Source organism: Rhinopithecus bieti, unplaced genomic scaffold (genome assembly GCF_001698545.2).
Source record: "Rhinopithecus bieti isolate Rb0 unplaced genomic scaffold, ASM169854v2 scaffold_57210, whole genome shotgun sequence".
Taxonomy (NCBI): domain Eukaryota; kingdom Metazoa; phylum Chordata; class Mammalia; order Primates; family Cercopithecidae; genus Rhinopithecus; species Rhinopithecus bieti.
Genome location: NW_016823439.1, coordinates 794,562 through 809,238, shown reverse-complemented (window position 1 = coordinate 809,238; position 14,677 = coordinate 794,562). Strand labels below are relative to the sequence as shown.

The following is a 14,677-nucleotide window of genomic DNA, read 5'->3' as shown; positions in this document are numbered from 1 at the left end:
TGTGTGTGTGTGTGTTTTGTTTTTTGTTTTTTTTTAGATGAGTTTTCTCTGTTACCCAGGCCGGAGTGCAGTGGCACAATCTCAGGGTCACTACAAACTTCCACCTCTTGGGCTCAAGCAATTCTTCCTGCCTAACCTCCCGAATAGCTGGGGCTACAAGTGTGTACCACCATGCCCATCTAATTTTTTGTTCTATTTAGTAGAGACGGGGGTTTTGCCATGTTGGCCAGGCCTGGTCTCGAACTCCTGGACCTCAAGTGATCTCCTGCCTCAGTCTTCCCAAAGTGCTGGGATTACAGGCATGAGCCACCACGCCTGGCCAATCACTGCTTATATGCCCGTATGTGTTTTATTCGTTCTTTTTAAAATAGCAGATACTTAATATATGACATTAATACAGATCGCAAACTAAACAAATATTTCTTTTCATTTATATATGTATTTTTGAGACAAGGTCTGGCTGGTATCACTCAGGCTGGAGTGCAGTGGCTGCAATCCTGATTCACTGCAACCTCACCTCCTGGGGCTAGGCAGCCCTCCTAGCCAGGTTTCAGATCATCCTCCCACCTCAGCCTCCCGAGCAGCTGGGACTACAGGCATGGGATGCCATGGCCCAGCTAATTTTTTGTATTTTTTTGTAAAAAACAGGGTTTTGTCATGTTGCTCAGGCTTGGTCTCAACTTGGTAGCTCTAGCAATCCGGTCCCACCTTGACCTCCCAAGTGCTGGATTACAGGCGGGAGCCACTGGAGCCCAGTCTCTCTTTTTACTTAAAGGAAAAAAAAAAGACACAGGATTTTCTTTCAAAGGAGACATTTGTTGAGTAGGATGACGGCTGCATTAGGGAATTAAAATTACATAGGGAAGATAGGTATCTTCAGTTATTTAAATAATAGTGAAAATTGAAAAAATTTAAACAGATTGCAAGACTATCAAGTACTAAATGGAAAAAAATATCTCCAGGCATCTAGTAAGTGAAAAATAATGTATTTTTTAACTTTTTTTTTTTTTTTTTTTGGACGGAGGGTTCTCGCTCTGTCACCAGGCTGGATTGCGGTGGTGTGATCTCCACATCACTGGCAAGCTCCGCCCCCGGGTTTACGCATTCTCCTGCCTCAGCCTCCCGTGTAGGCTGGATATAGCACCCCCACCGCGCCCAGCTGATTTTTGTATTTTTAGTAGAGACAGGGTTTCACCGTGTTAGTCAGGATGGTCTCGTCTCCTGACCTCGTGAATCCGCCCATCTCGGCCTCCCCAAAGTGCCTGGGATTACAGGCATGAGCCACCGTGCCCAATTTTTGCCATTGTTTATATGGCCATATACCCAAGTGTGTTGAACTATTTTTTTCAGTCTATGTTTAAAGAATTTCTGGATTCTAAATTATGTTTTTTAATAAACAGCAATAGGCTGGGCGCATTGGCTCACACCTGTAATCCCAGACTTTGGGTGGCCGAGGGAGGCAGAACACCTGAGAGGTCAAGAGTTCAAGACCAGCCTGACCAACATGGGAGAAACCCCACTCTCTACTGAAAATACAAAATTAGCCAGCATAGGTGTGTTATGTGTTGATGGTGGTGTGTGTGTTGTGTTGTTGCTTGAACCCAGGAGCAGAGTTGTGTGTGTTCTGATACTGCGCCCATTGGAGGCAAGGAGTGAACTGAAAAAAATAAAATAAAAATAGCCCGGTGTTTCGCGGTGGCCTCTAAGGTGTAATCCCAGCACTTTGGGAGCCGAGCGGGGCGGGATCACGAGGTCAGGAGGATCGAGGACCATCCCTGGCTAACACGGTGGAAACCCCGTCTCTACTAAAAAAATACAAAAAAAAAAAACTAGCCGGGCTGAGGTGGCGCCCTGTAGTCCCAGCACTCGGGAGGCTGAGGCAGGAGAATGGCGTAAACCCGGGAGGCGGAGTTTGCAGTGAGCTGAGATCTGGCCACTGCACTCAGCTGGGTGACAGAGTGAGCTCCTTCTCAAAAAAAAAATAAAATAAAATAAATAAAATAAAATAAAAATAAACAGCAATAATTGTTAACCTTTTCTTTTCTTTCATTAGAGATAAGAGTTTAGAGAAATATTTGGTGCAAAACCCTTAGACGGCTCTTTATCTACAGGTAATGCCTGAACAAGATACTTTTTTGAGTGGAAGATAAAATAAAAATCCAACCACCCTATCCGCCTCCAAAGGAAGGTTTATTCTAATTAGTCAAGGAAGCGGATGCTCCTTGGAGAAGAAACAGTATCTACAAAGGCAGAAAGATAGGAAATAACATGATATCTTTAGAGAATCAGGGTAAGGGCCAGGCAAGGTAGCTCATACCTACAAATCCTAGCACTTTGGGAGGCCGAGGTGGGTGGATCACTTGAGCCTAGGAATTTGAGACCAGCCTGGGTAACATAGGGAGACCCCATCTCTATTTTAAAAAATAGCAGGGCACAGTGGCTCATGCTTGTAGTCCTATCACTTTCGGAGGCTGAGGTGGGCGGATCACTTGAGGCCAGGAGTTCGAGACCAGCCTGGCCAACATGGTGAAACCCCGTGTCTACTAAAAATACAAAAAATTAGCTGGGCGTGGTGGCAGGCACCTGTAATCCCAGCTACTTGGGAGGCTGAGGCAGGAAAATCGTTTGAACCTGGGAGGTGGAGGCTGCAGTGAGCCAAGATCACACCACTGCACTCCAGCCTGGGTAACAGAGTGAAACTCTGTCACTAAGTAAATAAATAGGTATAAATTTTAGGCTGGGCATGGAGGCTCACGCCTATAATCCCAACAGTTTGGGAGGCCGAGGCAGGTGGATCACCTGAGGTCATGAGTTTGAGACCAGCCTGACCAACATGGAGAAACACCGTCTCTACTAAAAATACAAAATTAGCCTGGCGTGTTGGCATATGCCTGTAATCCCAGCTACGCAGGAGCCTGAGGCAGGAGAATCACTTGAACCTGGGAGGCGGAGGTTGCGGTGAGCCGAGATGGTGCCATCGTACTCCAGCCTGAGCAATAAGAGCGAAACTCCATCTCTAAATAAATAAATAATTTATAGAAAAGAACCATAGTGAGTTCAATAATGCTGGAAAATTCAGTGAAGTTAGATTAAAAGGAAAAAAGACCAGTGGCAGGGAAATTTGTTGGGAGGCTACTAAAGTAATCAAGGCAAGAAGTGATAAAAGCCTGAGCTAAGCAAATGGCAGTAATCAAAATTCAATTTCTACATTTGCATTGAAATTTTTCCCTATAGGAAATGTTTGTAATGTAGCATGAGAATCATAAAATGAACATCATAATTATAATCTCTCAAGTCTGACTGCCTAGTCTTAATGTCCTGGTGACACTGCTGATGGTGAAAACTTGTTCTTTAAATTCTATGTGCCTCAGCTTTTTCATCTGCAAAACAGGTTAATGATAAAAATCTTTATCATATATTTTTATGACGATTAAAAGAGGTAATAAATATAAAACAATGCCTAAACAAGTTTATATAGTTTAGTACAATATAGTACACAGCAGCAAGAGAAACAGGAACGGTTATCTACTACTCATACTTGTACAATTGTTATTTTGGGTGTAGACAATGCTGACTTTCTACAAGTTTACATTGTTAACTATTACAGAAAGATATTTATCAATCCAAGATCAGAAAATACCCTGGGCAAAGGGTTTTTATTATAGATGCAAAACTGTTTTCTTTTAAAACACTGAAAATTTTTTCTAGATGTATAGTTAACTTCCACGTGACTCCGAAAAGTTGAAAATATTTTGTTTCTGTGATTATATATAAGTATATTATGAATAATAGGACCAATATCTTTCCAAGTAATACATGAAACTATTTATAAGCTGCCTTAAACCAGTTTGAACTAATAAATATTCAGAGTTGCTGGAAATCAAATCCCAGAACTTAAGAGATCATTCCTTTTGCAAAATCAGTGATAGCTTAATGATTGTCATCTCATATTTATGTAATAACATGTTAGAGTCCATAAAGAACGTGTTTACAACCTAATTATTGCCCTTTAGCATTTTAGCCTTTTAGTATTTTACTATGTGTGTGTATATAGATTCACGCATACACACAAATATATTTTTTTTTCTAAAACACATATCACCTTAAGGACTTACATTTTATTTTTTGTTTGTTTTTCTTATGCAAAGGTGGAGGTTAGCTACAATATACTTCTCAAAAAAAACAGGCTTATTAGTATTTTAGTTTTTGTATTTAGATTCACAACATAGAAAAAATGTGAATAAGAAATTACAGGCCAGGCACAGTCGCTCACGCCTGTAATCCCAGCACTTTGGGAGGCTGAGGTGGGCAGAACATGAGGTTGGGAGTTCGAGACCAGCCTGACCAACACGGTGAAACCCTGTCTCTACTAAAAATACAAAAATCAGCCAGGCGTGGTGGCTCGGATCTGTAATCCAAGCTACTCAGGAGGCTGAGTCAGGAGAATCACTTGAACCTGGGAGGCGGAGGTTGCAGTGAGCCAAGATCGTGCCACTGTACTTCAGCCTGGGCAGCAGAGCGAGACTCCATCTCAAAAACAAAAACAAAATAAAACAGAAATTACAAAAATAGGCTGGGTGCAGTGTGGCTCGCGCCTGTAACCCCAGCACTTTGGGAGGCCAAGGTGGGTGGATGACCTGAGGTCAGGAGTTCCAGACCAGCCTGGCCAACATGGTGAAACTTCGCTTCTACTAAAACACAAAAATTAGCCAGGCATGGTAGCGCATGCCTGTAATCCCAGCTACATGGGAGGCTGAGGCAGAACGATCACTTGAACTTGGGAGGTGGAGGTTGCAGTGAGCCGAGATTGGGCCACTGTACTCCAGCGTGGGTAACAGGACACTCCATCTCGGAAAAAAAAAAATGAAATTACAAAATATCAAAGACCAGAGGTTGTCCTTTGTGGTAAAAGCAGTTTAAATACTTTAATCCATAAAAGACAATAATAGTAATGTTTCTATAGTTATCTTAAAAATCATTATGGAATCAAGTCACCAGGAAAAAAACTATGTTTGATACTTCTAACCAGGCGATTATTGTTTTGTTTCTTTTTCTTTCTTAAACCACGGTAGGTAGTAATGAACCAGTCTTTCTCAGAGCTATATACCAGAGAGTATTAAGTGAAAATATACATGAAGAATTAAGGATACTCTCAATCTTTTAAACAGTTCATTACTCTTCATATCATATTATTCTTCAAACTTGTCAGTCATTGTTCACAATATTCTCAAAGAATTCACATGAGGATACTCTTTTAAATCCATGAAAAATGGCCAGGCGTGGTGGCTTACACCTGTAATTCCAGCACTTTGGGAGGTCAAGGCAGGAGGATCACAAGGTCAGGAGTTTGAGACCATCCTGGGCAACATGGTGAAAACCTGTCTCTACTAAAAATACAAAAATTAGCTGTGCATGGTGACACATGCCTGTAATCCCAGCTACTTGGGAGACTGAGGCAAAAGGATCACTTGAACCCAGAAGTCGGAGGTTGCAGTGAGCAGAGATCGTGTCACTGCACTCCAGCTTGGTGATAGAGCGAGACTCTGTCTCAAAAAGAAAAAAAGAATGTTCATTACAAAGTTTTGGAATGCTAATCAGTAATAAGAATTGCAAACATTTCTAGAGCTAGTTGAAAATGTTAACAAAGCAAAACAAATGCACGAACGAAAACATAAAATAAGAAGCCAACCTAAAGGGATGTGGGAATGGAATACTTTCTTCTCTTTCTTCTCTTATCCTCTACCTTTCATGGGAGAGCAGAAAAGGAAAATAATAATAAAGAGAAAGAAGATGATGAGAATAGGCCTATAAAAACCTGGAAAGAAAACAACCAGTAGGCTGGGCATGGTGGCTCACACCTGCAATTCCAGCACTTTGGGAGGCTGAGGTGGACAGATCACTTGAGGCCAGGAATTCAAAACCAGCCTGGCTAACACGGCGAAACCTCATCTCTACAAAAAAATAGAAAAATTAGCCGAGCATGGTGGCATGTGCTTGTAGTCCCAGCGACTCGGGAGCCTGGAAAGTCAAGGATGCAATCAGCCATGATTGGCCACTGCATTCCAGCCCGGGTGACAGAGCAAGAGTCTGTTTCAAAAACAACAAAAAAACAAAATAGAAGAAACTAGCCAGGCATGACAGCACACACCTGTAGTGCCAGCTACTTGAAAGGCTGAGGCAGGACGACCCCTTGAGCCCAGAAGTTCGAGGTTGCAGTGAGCTGTGTTCACGCCACTGCAATCTAGCCTGGGCAACAGGCTGGCTCCCAAAGTGCTGGGACTACAGGGGTGAGGCACTGTGCCCAGCTAAGTGGCTCTAATGTCAATATGAAATGCCAGTCTCTAATGTAATAATGAAATGTTATATTTCCTCGTTAATTTTAAATATTAATTAAAAATTGTTAGCTATGTGTTATGGAATTAAAGTTTTTGTTGTTGTAATTGTGGTTTTCTTAAAAAATAGCAAATCTAAACCTAAATTGTTTGTTATGGTAGCCATTAGCCCCATATAATTATTACGTATTTGAAATGTGATACACCAAATTGGGATGTCCTGTAAGTGTAAAGTACACACAGGATTTTAAAAACTTGATATAAAAATATAAAATATTTTATTAATAATATTTTAATATGGATTACATATTGCAATAATAATATTTTGGATATATTGAGTTAAAATACATTTTAAAATTAAATTCACCTGTTTCTTTTTAATTTTAAAAAGGTGGTTAACAGAAAATTTTAAACTATATGTGGCTCATATTATATTCCTATTGGACTTTAGGCAGTTTAGACTTTTAGGCAGTTTCCCCTCTTCTAAAATGCCCTAAATCAAGATTATATTCAGCTATAAGCATTCTTTCCCACATGGTTCAGTAGCAATAATGGCACACAACTGTGTTAAAATACAAGCTTCACAGTATGGCAGTTCAAATGGTAGCAAGAACTTAGAGAAACCAGACTCCTCATACAGTACTGCTGGACAAAACAATCTGGCAATGCCTAATAAATTTAAAATGTACTTATATCAATCTGACATTTCCACTTCTAGAAACATATCCAAGAAACCTATGAACATACGCATAAGGAGACATGTCCAAACTAGCATTATCTGTAGAGCAGAGGCCACCAAGCCACCCACCAAGATTTTGTACTCTTTTTCCATAATGTAGAGTTGTTTCTTGGAATCAACTGCCAAGTCAGCAATTCATTTCCCAGCCCCCTTTTTTAGGAAATGTAGGTCCCAGGTGGTGTCATATGACTTGAATTCTAGCCAGTGGAAAATGAACAGAAGTGATATATGCCACTTCTAAGGACTGGCCCTTAAAAACCTCCAAACACCATCCTCCACTCTCTTATGTTTGCTGGATGAATGTTGATACCTAAAGCAACGTTGGAAACCACAGGTTAAAAAGGACAGAGTCTCCATCAGCCTGGGTTCCTTAATGACTTCACAGAACACAGCTCCTTCTTCTCCACTGAAGGAACTCTATATGGGCAAGAAATAAACTAAAATTATGTTAAGCCTTTGAGATTTTGGGATGTATCCATTAGAGCAGTCAGTATTAACTTAATATATGCGTAAAAATTAAAAACAGCCAGGCGCAGTGGCTCAAGCCTGTAATCCCAGCACTTTGGGAGGCCGAGGCGGGCGGATCACGAGGTCAGGAGATCAAGACCATCCTGGCTAACACAGTGAAACCCTGTCTCTACTAAAAAATACAAAAAATTAGCCGGGCATGGTGGCAGGCACCTGTAGTCCCAGCTACGTGGGAGGCTGAGGCAGGAGAGTGGTGTGAACCTGGGAAGTGGAGCTTGCAGTGAGCCGAGATCACACCACTGCACTCCAGTCTGGGCAAGAGAGTGAGACTCCATCTCAAAAAGAAAATAAATAAATAAATACAAAAAAATAAAAATAAAAAATAAAATAAAATAAAATAAATTAAAAACAACTGACATGTCCATCAATAGGAGATTGGATAAATCATAGTATAATCATACTATAGAATGATATATAGTAGCTACAATGAAAGAACTAGATCTACATCTATCAACATGAGTTTTTTTTTTAAGTTTAACCTCAAAATAGCTAGTTACCAAAACCAATTTTTTAAACACATATGTTGATCATACAAATTCATATGTAATAAGTAAGAGTGGGGGAATTATAAGCTCTTAACTTTTATGTTTCTTATACTTGCATTATCAATATTATGTTTAACCCATGATTTTGTCATAGAAACTTTTTTTTTTTGAAACAAGGTCTCACTCTGTTACCCAGGCTGGAGTGCAGTGACATGATCATGGTTCACTGCAACCTCAACCTCCTGGGCTCAAGCAGTCCTCCCATCTCAGCCTCCTGAGTAGCTGAGCTAAGTTTTATATTTTATTTGTAGAGATGAGGTTTTGCCATGTTGCCCAGTCTGGTCTCAAACTCCAAGACTCAAGCAATCTGCCTGCCTCAGCCTCCCAAAGTGCTGGGATTGGAGGAATGAGTCACCAAGCCCGGCCATCTTCACAGGAACTTTAAAGTCAATTTTCCATTTCATGAGGGTTAATTTTGTTAAAACCACAAAATACAATCCATAAATCCATTACTCAGGTACAGATAAAATATAATAATAATGGCCTAAAAATTGGAGAAAGGATGCCACAGTCAACCCCCATGAGCTGTGGAATTTGCACTCCCTCAGAATACCTCACTTACTATGCTTCACATGAAATCAGTCGTCAGAACAAGTTGTCAATCTCAATAAATATGTCGAATATTAATAGCACTTAATTTCATATGTTATATACAAATAAACAGATTCTAATGTTTTCTTCCTTTGCCCCAATGAAGTATTTTAGGTGTAATTCACTTTGGAGACCTCTGGTCTAGTGACAAGAGATATAAATATTTGTTGACAAAAAATAATAAATTAAACCAAGTACTTACAAGAGGAATGGCATTGGGTATTACGGAAAGGAACACAGAAGGGACCCCTAACTCATTATGAGTGTGAGGACGGTAAACAAAGGCTTCCTCAAGGAAGAGGTGTTAAACAGAGAACTACAAAATGGGTAAGAGATTGGATTGTGTTGGGAGTGGCTTTTGGGGGAACACAGTATTCCAAGCAGAGAGAAAAATATACTATGTGCAAAGGTACAGAGGCAAAAGAGAACACAATACATTCAAACAAATACATTCGTTTAATATAGCTGAAGTGGAGTTTCTGGAGGAGTAGAGTTGGGATGAAGTGGGTGGATAGTGATTCCAGAAATAAGATTAATGAAGTAACATTGTAAGTCCTTACTTTTGGATTTTATCTAGAGGGCAAAGGAGAGATAGGTGATGAAGGATATGTAGTAAAAAATTTAACCTTGTCCAAAGACAGGTCCAGATGTTGTCCCCAGCTCCTGGGAGGTAGCCTCTAAACCCCTGGAATTTCTGGAGTAATATGAGTACTCTTACTATTCATGATGGGTCCCTTGAACCACATAGTATGAGCCTAACCTCTGGAGAGGGTAGACTGGAAACTGAGTTCAACCATGCAATCAATCAATAAATCTCAATGAAAACTCTGCTGAGGTAAGAGGATCATTTGAGCCAGGAGTTTGAATCCAGTGTAGGCAATATAATGAGACCCCATCTCTTTAAAAAACAAAACAAAACACAAACTCTATACACACCAAAGTTTAGGTGAACTTCTTGGGTGGGCAATACCCTGTATATATTTCCATACATCCATACATTCATGCTGGGAGGGTATGGAAGGTATGTTCCCTGAGAACAATGGAAGTTTCATATCTCCAACAACTCTCTTCGACTATACCCTAAGCATCTTTCTTCCTTTGACTGGTTCTAATTTGTAGCTTGTCTTTATAATGAACTGTATCCCTAAGTATAATAGCTTTCAGTGACTTCTATGAGTTTTTCCAGTGCATTACTGAATCTGAGGATGGTTTGGGGAAACCCCCAAACAGGAAGTTGCTGTCAGAAGTGAGGATGGTCTTGTGTAGCCTCTTCATTTGAAATTTGTAGTTGCACCCTAACCCCTTACAATAGGATCAGAAGTCTTGGGCAGACTTGGCAGTGTGGAAGACTGTGCCCTTAACCTTACAGTTTGGCTAACTCTGGGTAAAGGGTAAAAATGTTTAACCAGTGTGACAATTAAACATTTTGTCTACACTGGGGAAAATATATTACAGAAGGGTAAGACTGGCAAGAGATGACAATGACAGTGAGAATGGAGAAAGACATATTTAAGAGATATTTATAAGGTAGAATTAACAAGATTTGACTGAATGTGAGAGATGAAAGGAGAAGTCAGAGATGGACCCACCAGAAAGAGTATCAGGTTTTAGTTTTGTTTGTTTTGGGGGCAGTAAAGAGGGTTGAAGGACTGAATTCTGTTTTAGACAGTTTAATCTGAGGAAATTTTGACAGCTAGGTAAAGCTGTTCCAGCAATCAAAGCAAGGATGAAGATAGAGTCAGGAGCCTTTAGCGTAACTACAATAACTAAAGTCATGTGAGAGGTTTATATTGACTAGGGACAAATAAGTCAACCAGACAAGAGAAGGTCAAGGACAGAACACCAACATTAAAGGGGTAGGCAGAATATTAAAAGCTCACAGAGAAGAAGTGGGGTAGCCTGAGAAGCAGGAGAAAAACCTGGAAAGCATGATTAACAATGAGTGGTATTTTTCCTTTTTTTGCTTATGTGAATGTTCTCCACTCCTTTATTTAAATGTGAATGTTTATTTTGAATGAGAAAAAATGTGCAATTTAAAATAGGTATTATATAATATGCATCCATGTATTTCCCATTTATATATTTGTAAATTAGATAAAGTTTAATGATTTTCTGACCTAATCCAAAGTCATTAATGATTCACACAATTCAATGTAACTGAATTATTAGCCTCTATAACCAGCGATTTTCTTTTCCAAGACATTTTTAAAGTGTCCACCCTCATTATTACTGCAAGCCATCTGGAACTACTTAACTTTGCCAGACTCTTGGGATACTGGTTTCCCCCTTGGGAAATCCAACTCATACTAAATGAATAACTGAGGAAACAACTGTTCTGAAAATATGATGACAATATAGCTCTAATAACGACTTCATCTTCGTCTCATAGTCTACTGGTAAAAAATGGAAAGAAAAAAGACTTCAGGGCCGGGCGCCGTGGCTCACGCCTGTAATCCCAGCACTTTGGGAGGCCAAGGCGGCTGGATCACAAGGTCAGGAGATAGAGACCATCCTGGCTAACACAGTGAAATCCTGTCTCTACCATAAATACAAAAAATTAGCCGGGCATGGTGGCGGGCGCCTGTAGTCCCAGCTACTGGGGAGGCTGAGGCAGGAGAATGGCGTGAACCCAGGAGGCGGAGCTTGCAGTGAACTGAGATCAAGCCACTGCACTCCAGCCTGGACGACAGGGTGAGATTCCATCTCAAAAAAAAAAAAGACTTCAGAATATTTGTTTCTTCTGGATTAAAACAAATATGTTATCCGTAGTACTGTACAGAGAAATTAAATACAAAATATTGACCTACATAAACTAGACAGCCTTATATTCACATCTCCTGTAAGATCAGTTATACCCTTATTTACAAATTATCTTAAAGTTATAAAATCTCTCGCTTCCACCTTTTCAAAGGACAGTTTCTCCTTAACCTCAGAAATTCTCAGATTGTCATTGAAATTATTTTAATCTCTTGGGGGATTTAAATTTGGAGAAATGAGTAAAACATAGGTAACTTTTTTTTTGAGACAAAGTCTCACTGTCACCCAGGCTGGAGTACAGTGGCTCACTGCAGCCTCAACCTCCTGTGCTCAGGCAAGCCTCCCACTTCAGCTTCCCAAGTAGCTGGGACTACAGGTGCATGCCACCATGCCCAGCTAAATGTGATTTTATTTTTTATTTTATTTTGGTGGGGGAGTGGAAGGTGGGGGAACAAGGTCTTGTTCTGTCACCCAGGCTAGAATGGACAGCAGTAGGATCTTGGCTCACTGCAACCTCCGCCTCCTGGGTTCAAGCAATTGTTGTGGCTCAGCCTTTTGAGTAGCTGGGATTGCAGGCATGCGCCACCAGGTCCAGCTAATGTTTGTGTTTTTAGTAGAGACAGGGTTTTGCCATGTTGGACAGGCTGGTCTCAAACAGGTGATCGGCCCGCCTCAGGCTCCCAAACTGCTAGGATTACAGGCATGAGCCACTGCGCCCAGCAAAAACTGTTTTTTTTAACCTGTTAAAGACCTTAAAGATACTTTACATGAACAAGCCAACCATTTTATATCTAAATAAAAATACATTAACAGCTTCTGTACAAAACACAATATAAATGATGAAATCTCTGATTTAAGGTGAAATATTTTCCAACTTTAATTTTGCTAGTTTTATTTCAAATCCAAACTTCTGTTCTCAACTAGATGGCCATTTTATCATTTCAGTTTTTTCTAGTTTATACCTATATCAAAATTAATCTTTTTTTTTTTTTTTTTTTGAGACAGAGTCTCGCTGTGTCACCCGGGCTGGAGTGCACTGGCTCAATCTCGGCTCACTGCAACCTCCGCCTCTCTGGTTCAAGCGATTCTCCTACCTCAGCCTCCTGAGTAGCTGGGATTACAGGCGCGCAACAACACGCCCAGCGAATTTTTGTATTTTCAGTAGAGATGCAGTTTCACCATGTTGGTCAAGCTGGTCTCGAACTCTTGACCTCATGATCTGCCACCTCGGCCTCCCAAAAAGCTGGAATTACAGGAGTGAGCTACCGTTCCGGCCACTTACCCTTTCTATATGAAAAAACACATATCCTCTTGCCACCATCTTTAAATTTAAGTTTCATTAAAAAAAAAAAAAACCTTCTTACATGGCAAATGTTCGGGGTTGTACTAAACTAATGACCTTATTTGGACATTCTCTAAAGTTTGGATTGTGTTTAATTCTGCAAACTGCATTTGTAAAGGTAAGAATTAACTGTCAAGATACAGCTAGTCTGCTGCTAAGATAAATACATTTAATAAACATTTCTATTTTATTTTAAGCAGGAAGCTTTATCTTTAAATAGTGTAAAAAATTACATCTCAGAAGCCCTTTTCTATGATAGTTTACAAAGACCAGATATACTCTAAAATGTTAATACTGTTTATCTCTGGGTGGTGGTATTACACACCATTTTATATTTTACATTTCTCAAAAAGCATTATTACCTTTCTAATTGAAGGTAAAACTGTAATTGAACAGTATTTAAAAATTAAATTTTAGATACCTTATATTCTGAGACATCAACACAGTCCACTTCTATAGAAGATTTGTTAAATGATTTTCCCCTATTGATAAACTGCTGCTTTAACAAGAGAATGATTTGATCAGGTGTCTATTAGCTTGGATGAAGACAAAACCGGTTTATTTTCCAGGCCCTTCTTTTATTTAGGCTTTTGAGAAAATCCCAAAAGTGAGTTTGAACTTAATTACAGTGAATCTTGCAGTAGTAAACTTTTTGGGTGGCCAGAGTAACACCTTTCATTACAACTATCAGCTGAATGGCAAAAGACTTCTCAGGTTTACCAATGTTTTCAGAGACTTACTAGTATTCTCCTCTGTCATTATTTCGGAACAATTCCATTAAAAAACGCAATTGTAAACCGTTTCTATTTCAGGCCTATAAAAACCAGAACTGGGATGAAAGGCAAAGCCTTGACCTTTCTATTTTAGACTTTCATCTGTGTAGCTAAGCCATCTGCTTTCTCCCCACCCCACCCCATCTACTTAATGGACTGAAAATACTGCACCTAATTGCAGTTTAATCAAAACAGCCTGACTTTTCCACTTTAATGAATTACGGCTCTTTCACCCGAAGGCTCGCTTGCAAAATTTTGCTTACCCTTCCCTCTCAATTCCTTCCCACCTCCCTCAATTATGAAATGTCAAATGTCTAAACTAAGAGACTAGGCTCCCCTGTATGAAAACATCTAAAAAGCCCTTCGCTTTCAACATTGAGCACCTGACGGAAAATCTACTCCAGTATCTCATCTGGATATGGGGCCGGGAAAATCATCATTGTTGTTGCAGTTACGCAGGAGGCACCTCGCAGCTCAGACTAGAAAGGAGTCGCGTCTCTGCCGCCAAACAACAAGGCACTCTGCCCGGGAAAAGACAGACTGGGGTGGGAGGAAACCTCCGGGAGAAAGAAGGGAGCTGGGAAGAAGAGGGAGCTCAAGCCTGGGAGGAAGGACCTTTCCAGTCAGGAAAGGGAAAGGTTGCGTGAAGTGGAGCTAAAAGCTGGGGGCCGAGGTGAAGCGGGATGAGGGGCCCGGGCCCAGCGGGAAGGCGCGGGGGCTCAGGAGAGCGGCTCCAGGGCCGGGCAGGAGGCTTGGGGCCAAGGCGGGCGTGGGCAGCTCTCAGCCGACCGCCCGGGTCCGAGCAGCGGGGCGCTTTCAGCGGGGCAAGCGCGGGTGCGGGGGAGACGAGCAGAAAAGAGAGCAGTTTGAGGGGCCGAGGGAGCCGCGTCCGAGGCCAGCGCGGTGGGGACCGCGGGCCCACCCCCAGCCGAGCCCAGCTACTTAACTATTTGTAGAGCTGCTGCAGGCACAGGTCCAGGCTCTCGCCCTCCACCTCCTCGCGGGTGATGCGCTCTGACAGCGGCCGCGGCAGCGGGGGCAAAGGCGGTAGCTGGGGCTGCGGCGGCGGC

At 41.1% G+C, this 14,677-nt stretch overlaps 1 protein-coding gene across 1 annotated transcript in view; it reads right to left on the bottom strand.

Annotated features, from left to right (window-relative positions):
- PPM1E (protein phosphatase, Mg2+/Mn2+ dependent 1E) overlaps positions 1-14,677 on the bottom strand; it is a 231,637-nt gene that overhangs the window by 215,955 nt on the left and 1,005 nt on the right. Inside the window, exon 2 of the mRNA XM_017861585.1 lies at positions 14,555-14,601. Coding sequence (XP_017717074.1) covers positions 14,555-14,601 — 47 coding nt within the window. The remainder of the gene's footprint in view (positions 1-14,554; positions 14,602-14,677) is intronic.